This window comes from Primulina eburnea, chromosome 8 (genome assembly GCF_022965805.1).
Source record: "Primulina eburnea isolate SZY01 chromosome 8, ASM2296580v1, whole genome shotgun sequence".
Lineage (NCBI taxonomy): Eukaryota > Viridiplantae > Streptophyta > Magnoliopsida > Lamiales > Gesneriaceae > Primulina > Primulina eburnea.
In genome coordinates, this window is record NC_133108.1 from 33,032,595 (window position 1) to 33,047,839 (window position 15,245).

The window sequence follows — 15,245 nt, forward strand, 5'->3', positions numbered from 1 at the left end:
AAGAAACCCAATTCTATCCACATCGATAGCCAATCCTCCGGTGACAGACTATGGCACTACACCAATAGACTATCTTGTAACATCGTGCAATGTGTCTGTGGCGATCCCACCACTATCAGGCACTTCTGTTACAAGATTACTCGACTAATACATGTTGTCTATATATCAAGAGAACAAGTAATCTGATATCTGCTATCTATATATCAAGAGAACAAGTATATCAATCAAATACATGCAAATATCAATGCAATAAAATAAAGTATGTGATTTAGGGAAACTCAAGTCTAAACCGACTCAAGTCAATCTCCCAATACCACATTGACTTATACCTTTCGTTTGTAGTCTCGGTCTGAAGAAATATCGGTTCTGAACTCAAGACTGTCTCTGTAAATCTGAAACGATATATCGAGAATCATAATATCAATGTTCTATTCTCAATTCAACACTGAATCTGATTAATCTAGATTTAATTCAAATCATCGGCATAACGGTACAAACTCAGTATCCCCGTCAATACAACATAACCAGATAACAGTTACAATCCATAACCCATATCTAATACATTCTACAATCATCTATAATTCAAATCTGTTCAATATCAACTGATATATGTCTGAAAATTCATAACAATTCCATAATCAAGCTGTTTCTTAATCTGACTTCGATTCTACGATGTCTAACATATCAAGAACATCATATATGAATCCTATTCAATTCTGACAATGACATAATTTCAAAGCATGTCAAAACGTAGCAAAACTTACGTCAAGTTGTAGCCTACGTTGATAGGATTACAGTACTGAAGTCAGATTACAATTCGGACGGACGGATTTCTCACAAAAAGCGTAAGGATTTTCTATAACTTCACAGAGACTTTTCTCGATTTCCTTTCTGAAATTGTGACGAATTTACATGCAATTTATATTTATATACCAAATTGCATGATAGAGAAACGTGGCACATTTTCATGTTTTTCGATCGGCGCTCGAGCGGTTAATCTTTACCGCTCGGGCACGAAGCTTTCTGTCCGAATGTTTAACTTATCCTTCATTGGCGCTCGAGCGGTCACAAACTACCGCCTGGGCGCCATATTTTCTGCCCGAAACATGCTCCTGTTGAACATTGGCGCTCGGGCGGTTATTTTCTACTGCTCGGGCACCAATAGTTCTGTCTAAAAATTGCACCATTCATATGTTTTGGCCAATCTGGTCTCGTACTAGCCCGTCTATAATCACATCAATTCATAATCAATAAATCATATCAGATTAATAGAATCAAAATCTCGGGCATCACATGAAGAGAGTTATTCTTTATAATAGTGAATGCACTTTAGAATCATTCACCGTATTTTCAGCAAAGGGACGATGCTGCGAGAAGAAAAGGCTTGTCACCACTACAAAAATGCACGGCTGCAATTCATCAATTGGCGTATGGAGTCTCGGCTGACCATCTTGACGAGTACCTACACATAGGTGAATCAACTGCCATCAAATGATTTTCAAGTTCTGCGGACATGTGGTTGAACTATTTGATGATCGATATTTGAGAAGGCCAAATGCCGATGATGTTCAATGTCTTCTTCAAATGCATGATAAAAGGCACGGGTTCCATAGAATGTTGGGCAGTCTTGATTGCATGCACTGGGAATGGAAAAATGGCTCAGTTTCTTGGAAAGGCTAGTTTACAAGAGGTCATGGGTCACCAACAATCGTGCTTGAAGCCAGGGGCGGAGCCAGGAATTCGATTATACCCGGGCTAGAATTTTAAACTCTAAAATCTTTTAATATTTTAAATTGATCTACCGGGCTAATATCAAATTTATCCTAAATTATAAAAAAAAATTACATATAAATTTTTAAATTTTTTTGGAACACCCGGGCTAAAGCCCGGGTGAACCATTGAGTGCTTCTGCCCCTGCTTGAAGCGGTCGCGTCTCAAGACTTGTGGATATGACATGCATTCTTTAGTGTCGCTGGTTCACGTAATGATCTTAACGTGTTATACGAATCTCCCATATTCAATAATGTCTTGCAAGGAGATGCCCCGGAGATTAATTTCATTGTCAACGAGACTCAATATACGTAAGGATATTATTTAACAGATGAAATATATCCGGAATGAGCCACTTTCGTGAAGGCTTTTCCTTGCCCGGAGGATCCCAAGAGGAGGCCTTTTAAATAAATACAAGAGTCAGCAAGAAAAGATATTGAACGAGCATATGGGGTGCTCCAAGCTCGATGGGAAAATGTCAGATGTCCAGCTCGTTACTGGCATAGAAAAAAGTTAAAACATATTTTGTTAGCATTCATTATTTTACATAACATGATATTGGTACAACGATGAAGGTGACGAACCCGCACAATCCGTCCAGGGCTCAAACCGAGGATTCCATGAATATCTCCGAACAAATTTTGAAATACGTGATACTCATGTGCATCACCAACTTTGTACCAACTTAGTTGAACATATTTGGTCACAATACAACAACAATCCTTGAATTAGTATTTTGTATCTTCTCTTAAGTTTAATTTATATATTTTTTTAATTTTATACAAGTGTTATTTATTTTTATATGTTGTATTGTTTCATTCTAAGTTTATAATAAATTCTTAATTTTAAATAAATGACACTTATAAAATAAAATAAAATAATTGTTCGTTCTTAAAATATAAAAACATATTATTGTTAATATAAAATAATAATAATTTAAATTTGTAAATAATTGAAGTTGAATTTATTTAATGTAAAATAAGAATAAGATGAATGAGTGGACAACAGGACTTACAAATAATGTGTGTTAATATTAAAATGAATGTGAGAAAATAGACGTGTTAATATAACGTGTATGTGCCATGTGGACCCTATGCTTTTTGATGAGGTGATGAGTGTTGTAACAATAATGAATGCGGGTGCCCTTAGATATGATATCGAGGGTGGAAAAAATACCGAATATTCGGTATTCCAAGATTATTGTACTGAAAAATAATGAATTTACAGAATTTTCGATATACCGAAGATTTTGATACAGTACGGTAATGATATCGAATTTTTTGGTATGATAACGAGATGAAATCTGAAAATTTCGGTATATACATGAATACCGAAACAATATATACTATTGATATAAAAAAATTCTATACCATAATTTCAATATGATATACGATATATAATTTTCGATAAATTACGGTAGAATATAATATATCATCTCTAATAATATGAGAACTGGTCAAGCGATACATACATATATACATATATATATACATACATATAGATATATGTACTAGGTACGGGCACCTCAATTCTTGAGGTGTCCCTACCCAGATTAACAGTATAAAATATGATTAAGCATTTTTTTTCAGAATAATTAATTATGTATTTATATTTATGTAGATCTTACCTAATAATGTAAATTTAAAAGCTATAAACATCATGAAAATAATATTTTTTTATGTTCTATCTGTATTGAAACGTTTAGTATTTTACGACACATGAGATTAAAAATTAAAACATAAGACAGCTGAATAAGAGATAATAATGATGGCCCAGTAAAAGAAATTATAGTACATGAATAAAAATTGTTTCAAACTTGTATTAACATAAAGTTTATAATATGTTTACACATATATACGACGACTAAACATTTTCGATAACAAAATATAAAGATTTTGTTATTCATTTAATGTACATGGTTGATTTGATGGAATTTGTTGGTATTTAGGATTGTCTGTAGAGGGCATCGAGTTTTGGAAATCCTCATTACAGTCAAGCGATTATATAATAGTTTGCGTGACTCCACTAAATATAAGGAATGAATATGATGAGAGCTGTTCACTATTTCACATAATATAAATAAGCATTTCGTTAAAGAGGATACAGTTTTTCCGGGCAATATGAGGAAAAACAAAAAATAATATTAGCTTCATTAGCCAATAGGCACTGCCACATCATGCGCAAACCTTGTTTTGCTAAGTATTAAACATCTGAACTTTAAATTAAATATAGGTTTCTTCTCCAGATCTGACAGCATAACTACCTTTCTCCATGAGCCAGATTTTGATGAAGTGCGAGATTGGTTTTCAGCCTGTAGCCAAAACATAAAAATCAAAATTATTGATACATCTCCCAAAACATCAACAATTTCAGAAACTATTGTAATGTTCAAGTCAAGAGAAGTCAATACCTCTTCAAAATTTTGGGTATCCAACTCATCATTGACTTCTGGAAGAAATGCAGCTTCCATAAGATAAATGTTGTCCCAGTTAATTCCATTAAACCAAGTATGAGCCTAAATGGGTACCCAATTTAAATGATTTGCCATAAACTTAGGTGGGTGATCAAAAAATATAGCAGAAAGCACACATCAAAACACCTTTATTTCTTCCGCTCCATTTGAACCGAGCCTCTGGTTGACACTACAAAGTAATTTGCTTATCAGATATTTTGCTGCTAAAGAAAGTTTAGCTTCCTCTGGGAATTTCAAATGTGTTCTCCAGTTCACTATCTGCAAATTTAGCCAATACTCCTAATAAGCGTTCTAATTATAAACCAATATGGGCTAAGTATAAGAAAGATTTAAGATTCCAGATACCTTTGAATTGAAGTTTGAAACCACAATATTCACCGAAGAAAATAGCAGTAAGAACTAATAAATATGGTTATTTTAGACCTTTCTAGCTACAACTCCATCCTCGATCAATAACTCATCACCAAATAAGAAAAGAGAAGAAATTTCCTCAAGTGACCTTGGTAACTGATAAAAAGTTAAGACACTTGAATACTCTTGAGTGAAGCATGCAAATGGACACAGAACAGAGTTCCAAAAAACACTTTTGATACCACAATAGTAGGATCCCAGGAGAGACGTACACTTTGATTTCATATTTATTGCAGTAGCCCAATTACTCTCATGCAGTTTGACACGTTAGAAAAGCAAACCAAAGCCATACCTTCCTACAAGTTGACATAGGATCGTCAGAATAGAAGGGTGGATATCCCACAAGCATTTCAAACATGATAGCACCAAGAGACCATCTGCGCAACGATAACACGTCTCATTTTCCGATAAATGATGACTAAGATCATCTTCCCCGATCCATAACTCAAACAGATAGGCAACAGAAAACTGAAAAATAAATCAAAGAAATAGGTATTGTGAGGGAAAGGAGCACATGCAGTAGCTTTTACAAAAAATAAAATTGCTGATATTTTTGATGTCCGGTTCTGATATCAGTTATTCAGTACAAACGAAACCAAAAGGAAATAAAAATTTCCACTTCTAGACGATAGGAATTAACCAATCACATTCCATTCCACAACCCTTCTTTAGAAGAACCTCTGGAGCAATGTAATCAGGTGTACCCACTGTGGAATAAGCCAGCAGTCAAAAAATATGCATAATTAAAAAAGAAACAATGGTATTGAGTTGTCAACAATTAGAAGAAAAGCAACGTGAATATTAAAAATTTGTCACCACTTGCAAGCATTCTCCTATTTTTCTGCCAATGTTGTAATTGTTCTTGTTGAGTGCGTTTTGTAGCAGTGGAGTTTTCATCACTTCTTGAAGTTTCATTGAAGCTGTCTCCAACTAAAAAGTCTTCTTTTAGAGAACTACAGTCTAAAGGCTTGCACAGGCCAAAATCTGATAATCTTAAATGACCGTATCTATCAAGTAGTAAATTATCAGGCTTGATATCTCTGTAGAAAATTAAGCATTCAAAGGGGGAAAATATCAGATCAACTGAAGCAATATCCATTATGAAGTCAAACTGAAAATTAAAAACAGATATCTACAAACCTGTGTATATAGTTGTGCTTATGGATAGATTCAATAGCCAAAACCGTCTCTGCTACGTAAAATCCGGGCTTCTTCTGTCAAAATATCTTTTCTCATCAATAAAGTCATCATATCTCCACTGGGCAGATATTCCATGATGAGATACAATCTTCATCTTGAAAAGAACAAAATAGTTTCACAATGCAAATGCTGTCCACCTCTGCAAGCAGATTCCTTTCAGCTTTCACATGTTCAACCTAACAAATATGCTAATTGAGGACCAGCAATATAAACATGGCTACAACAAAATCATCAAATGTTCATATTTAGGTACCTGGCCTCTACGAAGCATTTCTGATTTCTTAAGCTTTTTCATCGCACACATGGCCAGTAGTTTTTTCCCTACAAACTCTAACCTGTATAACCAAAATAAAAAATAAAAAATCAACAATTATTTGTTTGACTCAATCTATATTGAAAGGCATTTCGATCTCTCAGAACAGCTGATTCAAAAATTCATGAATATGATGCCAGGATTAAAGAAATTATAGAAGGAAAACCTATGGAATTTATGACAACCGAGTAAGCGAAGTACTTTACAAATCATTACCTCGCCAAAAGCTCATTTTCCAATCATTGTCAACAACTCAAAATCATCAACACCCATTTTGGATGTGCATATATTCAGTTTCCTTTTGTTCTAAAGATTTAAGTAAGTTATTTTGAACTTCCTCAGATACATCAGTGTCAGCTAGCTTCTTTTCAAGTAAATTACGCCTGATTAACACAAAATGGTCGAGACGAAGAAGAACGAAACCAAGATATAAAGATGAGTGCACAGGGAGAAGGGGAAAAAGCAGAAAACAGTAGAGTCTTACCGGCCTTGAGAAGGGAAATAGCGCAGCACCAGACGGAGCAACGAGAAAATGGAAGCACGAAGCCGCAGAGAGAACACCAAGCAAGCCTTTTTTTTTACGTAGGCTGGCCGTTCCAGACGGGAGTATGGGTGAAGGAAAAGCAAGATAAGAAAACAGAGAAAGACAGATGAACGAGGCGAAGGAAAAAAGGCGCAACCGGAAGCAAGTTGTGTGGTGGAAGAAATAGCAAGCTCCACGTAGTGCTGGGCCTGGCCTTTGTTGTTGGTGGAGTGACACATAGCTGGATTGTGACCTAGTACTTGAAGAAAACTGGCCATTTTAAGAGTTTGCGCGCTTTAAGTATAAGATAGATATAATGTTTTCTTATTGTTAATTATTAGGTATATTGTGAGATCATTCACGTGTTTATAATTATGTGATCAGTTAATCTGATCTATATCTACTTAAAAAATGAGTTGAATCTGATTGAAATAGTTTTTATATTGGTAAATCCGAGAGAAGGTGTAATAAACAATTTATTAAATCCAATGGCCAGCACAGTCAAAAGACAACTACTTGGCACAAAAATCTCATCAAATCTTTATTGTGGCTGATACCAATGCCACGTGTTAGCTCAGCCTCAAGATTTTCCTCTTCATACAAAGCTAACACAACCCCAGCCAATTCATACCATTATTGGGAGAGAAACCAATCCAAATTTCAGTTTCCCAAAAAAACAAATACGGAAATGGGTAGTGGCGGAGCGGCCAGGACCAGGTGTTTCCCTCCGGCGTTCCACGAGGCGGCCAAGCCTTGTGACTACTGCAAGTCCGCGGCGGCACTGCTCTTCTGCCGGCCAGAATCCGCCTTCATGTGCATGTCCTGTGATTCCAAGGTGCACAACAACATCTTGGCGCTCAAGCACGAACGTGTGTGGATGTGCGAGGTGTGTGAGCAAGCACCTGCCGCCGTCACCTGCAAGGCTGACGCCGCCGCCCTCTGCGTCACCTGTGACAACGACATCCATTGTGCTAACCCTCTCGCCCGCCGCCACGAGCGCTCCCCTGTTTTGCCCTTCTACGACACGGCTGAATCCATGCTTCTCAAGACCTCCACAACCGCCGCCTCCTCCTTTCCAGCACCCACCAGCAACTCCACTGATAAATTAGACTCTTTCATCACACAAAACAGCTATATCACCGATTCTTGGGTCTCCGCGAACCCGAATCCTGCAGCCAAATTTCTCGATAACAGCCGTTTTGTGAAGCCAATGGAATTCTTGTTCTCGGGCTCGGATCAGTTTCTTGATTTCGAAAGCTTCCAAATTCCCTCTCAGCCTTGCGGCGACAGCGTCGTCCCGGTGCAAACAACCACAATACCTCCGATCACGGCACATTTAGCGGACAACTCGCCAGAAATCCAGTTTGACATCGATTTCAAGAAATCCAGCATCACTTCCTACACCAACAGCTACAACAACCCATCTCTCAGCCGCAGCGTAAGTACAATCTCTCAATACCCTAATCAAACAATTGAGCATGACTGATAATTGCACCGAGAATAAGTAAATGTCGCCTAAATTTAACCTCAGATTTCATCATCTACAATGGAGGTGGGCGTTGTTCCTGATGGAAGTACTCTGTCCGAAACATCATATCCTTTTGCAAGAACTGCTCCCAGCGTCGATCTTAGCGCAAATCAAGGGACGCAGGTGGCGGATATGGACAGGGAAGCTAGGGTTCTGAGGTACAGGGAGAAGAAGAAGAACAGGAAATTCGAGAAGACAATTCGTTATGCTTCGCGAAAGGCTTACGCAGAAACCCGACCACGGATTAAAGGCCGGTTCGTGAAAGAACCGATTCCGAGCCTTATATCGACCGGTTTTTTTGGCTCCGGTTCGGGTAACTTCATCGTTGATGCTAGATACGGCGTCGTTCCATCGTTCTGATGCGATGGGTTGAAGAATCAAGATGTACTACTATTAATCTGTAATCAAATTAATTAATTGCTTTCTATATGTGAAATAAATGAAAGAAAGTTTTAGAAGAAGAGCAAAGTCACCTATGTTTGAAATATAAATTGAAAGGGAGAAAAAATATATTTCTATTAACAATTATATTATATAACAATAAAATGGATATATGCTATTAGATTAAATAAATATCAAACTATAAATCAAGATAATGAAAATGGGTATTTTATCAAAAAATAGAAGAGAAAATTTCACCTCGAACGCACTATACTATTTTTTTTAAAAAATAATGGTGGTCTTTTGTGAGATGGTTTTACGGATATTTATCAGTGAGATGAGTCAACAATACTTATATTTACAATGAAATTATATTTTTTTAATTGATAACTCAAATAAAATATACATCTCACAATTTAGACTTAAGAGAGTCTAGTAATAGACACGAAAAGGTGTATGTTTAAGTTTCCAACAAGTAATTATGATAATTAATTGGTGGTCCATAATATATTTTTCTTGGTTCATGGCAACTTGGGATCTGAATCTGAATTCTGATTGGCCGACAAGTCTTTTCACCATTCCAAAAAATAATCGTTTAAAATTTAGATATATTCATATAAAAATCTAACCTATCTTTCATGATTGTACCAAATTCCCACCACGAGCCAAACGCCTTGCTAAGTTATTATTCCTGGCACGCCATGTGTACGTATATTTTCGAATTTTTGTATGGAAAATTCATATATTATTAATAAAATTAAAAATTTTGAAAATAATTTTTAATGTTATGCACGATATAATCATTTAAAAATTCAAAAAATATATAAATATAAAAAATATTTTATTAAGATATTGTAGTTATACTTATAGATAAGATATAAATTTACTAATTATGTCATTTTTATTCAATAAAAATGGTTTATTTTTGTAGTTTGAGAAATTGTGTATTATTTTTATTTATGATATACAATTTATCTATATAAATTCAAGATACACATAATCTAAATAACCACTATTAATTAAATTCAATTAATTATACCAATTTTTTCGTTTGAATAATTATATAATACATAGATTCGTAATTAAATTCACATATTATCAGTGTAAGTTTCCATTATTTAGTAAGTATCACATTACTTAAAATGTCAATCCCGTGATAATTTTAGTACAAAATAAAAATTGTCGACAATTGACTATCATATTAATTATTATTAATTTTAAAAATAAATAATTAAAATTTCCATATTAACACCATTCTACATTAAAGAGTTCGACTATTTGCTGCTCGAGTTTCATTTAATTTTTCCTATCCCAAGGCATTTATCTAAATCGACATATACAGTGTAAATGTTGTCTCCGTAATTTATTATTTGTATAGTATAATATTATTTTTAATTATCTAAAATACATTTTATATTTTAAAATAAAAGGTTTCTTAGAAGATAAAACAAAATTAACAAACAAAGATATTAAATAAATTTACATTTATTTTGTGATTATATAATATTAAAAAAGGTATACAAAATAAGCGTTAGTGTATATTCGAAGAACATTTCTCCCTCACATTGGTGAATTTGGTTTAAATCCCCGATACCGAACTTAATTTTGCATTTAATTCTTGTCAGAAAAAATATGTGTTTTTATTTCTTTATTCACAAAAAATGTTTATGCGCTCTTTGGATTCACATTGATAGGATTGATTTGGGAGAAAATCGTTGAACTTACAATAGCTTGATTCTTGAAATATTGAACACTGATGAATTAAATCGAGTTTGATTTTCAAACCAAGCAGAAAACACTTGAAATAATCTTTCGAAGAAACCGATTAAATATTTATAAAGTATTTAAAATATATTCAAGTTGAATAAGTAAAAATATTTTGGTTGAAGCATTTTATCAAACATTTGGTATGAAACATTTTTGCATTTGAAGAACACATAAAATGCTTCATTAATGCATCTTTAAAACAATGAAGATGATAAGTAAATGTAATAAATAAATAGACACAAATTTGTTTATGGATATTAGGAGACTTCAAATACTTCTACGTCACCACCTCTTCTTCCTCTTGGGAATGATCCACTAGAAGACTTTGATTTATACAACTCTTTGTACAAACCCATTTCAATTTATGATTTATCTCTTGCCTAATTGAAACTCATAGCACACTCTCGATTGTAGGATGCAACCTCACAATCCGCATAATGTTTAACGTCTCTTACGCCAAGATTACAAACACAATTTTTAATGTTTTTGTGTGAAGACTCACTCAACTAAACATTGAAATTCAACTCTCATGTATATGTGTAATGAATTTATCATTTACAATGTATATTTCAAATATATCCTCACATAAAGGCTTGTACTATCAACTAGCTGATTTCTTCATGCCCACTGCCCATGCTTTGAATCCCCTTTAAAAACTATTGTTTGACTTTAAATATGTTGTATTTATAGGCCTCGACACTGATATATACGTTAGACACAATAATATGACCGTTTGAAAAGTTTATGTACTGTTTCTAAAATTGCAACGGTCAAATTCGTCTTGCTGGACATTTTCCTGAGCCTAAACTGGTCAAATTTTGGTCAACTGGTTTAGTTCAACGGGTCGTTTAGTTCAACTGGTCAGCATCTCAACTGATTCAGTTCAATTAGTCAGCTGCTCAACGATTCAGTTTCAGCTGGAGTGCTGTAATCAGCCTTGCTGATTTCATTTGTGCAGAACTAGTGGATTAATCGTCATTTATCAGTATCTTAAACTTCGATTCAGACTTTGACTTCTTAAAATGATTTGTAGATCATCGGCTTATCTTTTCAACGCATACTGAATCGCTTCTTTCCAATAACCGAACTGGGAGATAAGGCCAAAATACCACAACTACTCATACCCAACTGACTATTGTTTTGTGCAATCAGTTTGGTCATTCATTGATCAGTTTGTCCTAGATAACATCTGATTTTCTCCAACTGATGTGACGACTTGTTTCAAATTCCGTTTTCTGATCAGAAAGATGGTTGATTGTCATTTGAATCATCCAGCTGAGAGATATCATGAAAAAACCCAAGATCGCCAGAAATTTAGTTTGGCTAAATTCAGTTTCTGTTTTCTTCTTGTATTTGCAACTTCACACGTGAGTAAATATGTTAGAAATACAATAACAAGTTTTGTTAACATCAAAATCAAAATTGTAAAGATGAAATGTTCTAACACACATGTTGATGAAAATCATTATAAAATATTAAAAATATGATATTTATATATCATATTTAAGTACAAAATGTTTTAGACCTAGAATAAAATATAAGATTTTGAGTATAAAATTGGAACAACTTTACTAATATTAATATTTAATAAACATATTCGAATATTAAAAAAATTATATATTAGTATCAGTTCTGAAATAGTTGGTATCCAAATATTACATATTAGTATTATATTTTCAATCACCGATTTTCATATGACAAAAAAACATATAGGTCCAAAGATCGCATAATTTTTTTTTTTTTGGGAGCAAAGACTACAAGCAAATAATTTTTCTAATAAATAATGAATACAAATTAAATTTGATTTTGGAGATTTAAAACAAATTTACTGTTCTTACCTACATGGGGTAATCAATTTATAATTAAACCAACTCGGTTTTATTTTATTATATTGTATTTTTTGCTTGAAAGAAAAAAACAAAAAAAGTAAAAGAAAATGATTGACGTGGGCTCCATATAACAAGATGGGGGTGGTGTCCTCCAACCCAACTAGCGTGAAGTTCACGTGGGCAAGGCCCGAAATGTTTTGTAATTGGGGGACCATTATCTGTTGCATCACCTTTTTTTGGGACTCGTCTAGTTGTTCATCCCACCTACATTTCTCCTCTTTTATATTTTTATACAATATAATATATATATATATATATATATATATATATATATATATATATGTAAATTATTTATTGATTTATTTAGTACGGATCGGATTTGTTTTAATATTATTAGTAAACATCTGGAAGAGATCTTAACAAGTTTGTGAAGCTGGATTTAATGAAAGATGTTTATTATAAATTATTAAACGCAGAAAATGAACGTTACGAGAGAGACGATGATTAGAAAAAGGTTAATCTCGACACGGAAGATACAATTGTAAGAAAATGACATGAACCGAAGGAAGGCTAGGTTCTCTCGAACAAAAGTTTAGATTTTTTTAAAGGTGAAATCTGTTGGGTGATACCTTTACAAACTAATTTGGATATAACCCCATTTTGTTGTTGAAAGTGTTAGAACTTAGAGAGATGTATATGGATTATTATTATTTCTTTGTCCTTTTGCCAATGTTTATTATTATTTTTATTCAATAAAAATCAAAATGTAAATGACAAAAACTTGTGTGAGACGGTCTTACGGGTCATATTTTGTGAGATAAATATCGTATTTGGGTCATCCATGAAAAAATATTACTTTTATGCTAAGAATATTAATTTTTTTGTGAATATCACCCATTTCATAAATAAAGATTCATAAGACACCCACTCAATTTAAACCCAATTGGCTAGATTGTCGGTCAGATAACATGGATACTTCTTGAAATATTAGATTTTTTTTTTCTATTTCAATTGTGTTTTCGGCTCGGCCCAATTCCAATGTACCAGACTTCGAGGCCCATTTTACTTTACAATGAGGTTTTCGTGACTAATCTGGCAAACTTAACAGAAGGTAACAAGACAACACAATTCAAATTCTACTTGGATTTCGAACAATGTCTCTCATCAGTTTCTCATCTTGTAATCATGAGAATCGAACACGTTAAATCTTTTTTGATATCGAATGTATGTATGATCGAACGTTCGTCATTTTATCAAAAACTATAGTTACTGATAATATTTCTAATATTTTGAACGGTGCAATATCTTAAGCACGGCGTTTCGATCGCTTTTTATACCAAATAATGCCAATGAATTTGACACTTTTTTGAGGATAAGGAGCACCATTGTTGAAATTAATTTTAAGAGAATCGTTACTGTTTTCTGGCATCAAAAAAGCAAAATAATACAGCTGAATACTATAATCTTTGAACCCAAATTTTTTTTTTAAAGAAAATCTTGTCCCTTTTAGCTTTTTATTTTTATTTTGAAGATAAACGTAAAACCTGGGTATTTTAAATCATGTGAGAAACTCTTATGAAGTTTTTGAGTAGTTTTTTTTCCCAGTTAAATCATAATTTATATAGTGTTATGATGATTTGAAATATTTCAATTTTTTCCCCTTTTTCTCCCGCAAATATTAATAAAATAGATTTAATCAATTAATTTGTGTTATATCACATGCTTGAAAGTGGACAACCAGGCAGAAAAACTGATGCCCAATAAATTTAAATATACTTTGAAAAAATCAGTCACATTTTTTTTAAATCAATAATTTATTACGATTCTTGTAGCAACAGTCAATTGTATCTGATTTATTTGATGTTATTTTCAAAGAAGAAAATGTGATATAATATGCTTGCCGTCAATTGATCATGCAAATCAAATAGGAGAAAAATTTGAAGGAAGGAAAAGATTAGGGATGTAAATGAGCCGAGCTGTTCGCGAGTTTTTCGGATCTCGGCTCGTTAAAAAGCTCGTTCGGGCTCGTTCGTTAAGCTTATCGAGCCGAGCCCGAGCCTTATTTTGGGCTCGACAATTTTTGTAATGCCCGAAAATTTAATCCTAGTAATCGGTAATTATTGATTTATAATGTGATATGATTACGAAAGGATTAATCGGGACACGAAATAAAATTATATTTGAAGGGTGCAATTGTTGGACAGAAACATTGGTGCCCGAGCGGTAAGAAATGACCGCCCGAGCGCCAAAGTCCAATAGGAATACATCTTGGACAGAAGAAGTGGCGCCCGGGCGGTATTTTTTGACCGCCCGAGCGCCAATGTATAAATTCGAAAGGAATCAGACAGAAACTGCCGCGCTCGAGCGGTAGTTTATTACCGCTCGAGCGTCAGCCGAGATTCAAGAAATGTGACACGTTGCTGAAACATGCAACGTAAGTATATATATACATATATACGTTTGTTCTTTGATAAGAAAACAAAGAAGGAATCGAGAAAAGGGTCAGGGGAAAAGAGTGAAAAATCCTTACGCCTTTTATGAGGAATCCGTCCATCTGAATTGTAATCCGACTTCGGTACCGAGTTCCTAGCGACGTAGGCTACAACTTGACGTAAGTTTTGCTACGTTTTGACATGCTTTGAAATTATGCTATTGTCAGAATTGAATGGAACTCATATATGTCGTTCTTGACATAGTAGACATCATAGAATCGAAGTCAGATTAAGAAACAGACTGATTATGGAATTGTTATGAATTTTCTGGGGTATATTGATTTATACCAGACAGATTTGAATCGTGAGTAGATTACGGACTGTATTGGATATGGGTTATGGATTGTAACTATTATCTGGTGTTATAGTATTAATGGGAATACTGAGATTGTACCGTTATACTGTTGATTTTGAATTAAATCCAGATTGATCAGATTGTTATTAATTGGAATGGTATATTGACATGAGATTATTGATATTGTCATTGCCAGACAGGCTGTGAGTTCAGGACTTCGACTGAGCCAGAAACCGACGAAAGAAAGGTATAAGTCAATGTGG

At 33.9% G+C, this 15,245-nt stretch overlaps 1 protein-coding gene and 1 pseudogene across 1 annotated transcript; one reads left to right on the top strand and one right to left on the bottom strand.

Annotated features, from left to right (window-relative positions):
• Positions 1-3,809: 3,809 nt before the first annotated feature.
• On the bottom strand, positions 3,810-6,968 carry LOC140839171 (uncharacterized; annotated as a pseudogene).
• A 326-nt stretch (positions 6,969-7,294) lies between these two features.
• On the top strand, positions 7,295-8,679 carry LOC140839394 (zinc finger protein CONSTANS-LIKE 5-like). Its single transcript, XM_073206067.1, has 2 exons — positions 7,295-8,128; positions 8,222-8,679. Exons 1-2 carry the CDS (start codon positions 7,379-7,381, stop codon positions 8,576-8,578), a joined length of 1,107 nt encoding a protein of 368 aa, XP_073062168.1. The 5' UTR covers positions 7,295-7,378; the 3' UTR covers positions 8,579-8,679.
• The last annotated feature ends 6,566 nt before the right edge of the window (positions 8,680-15,245 follow it).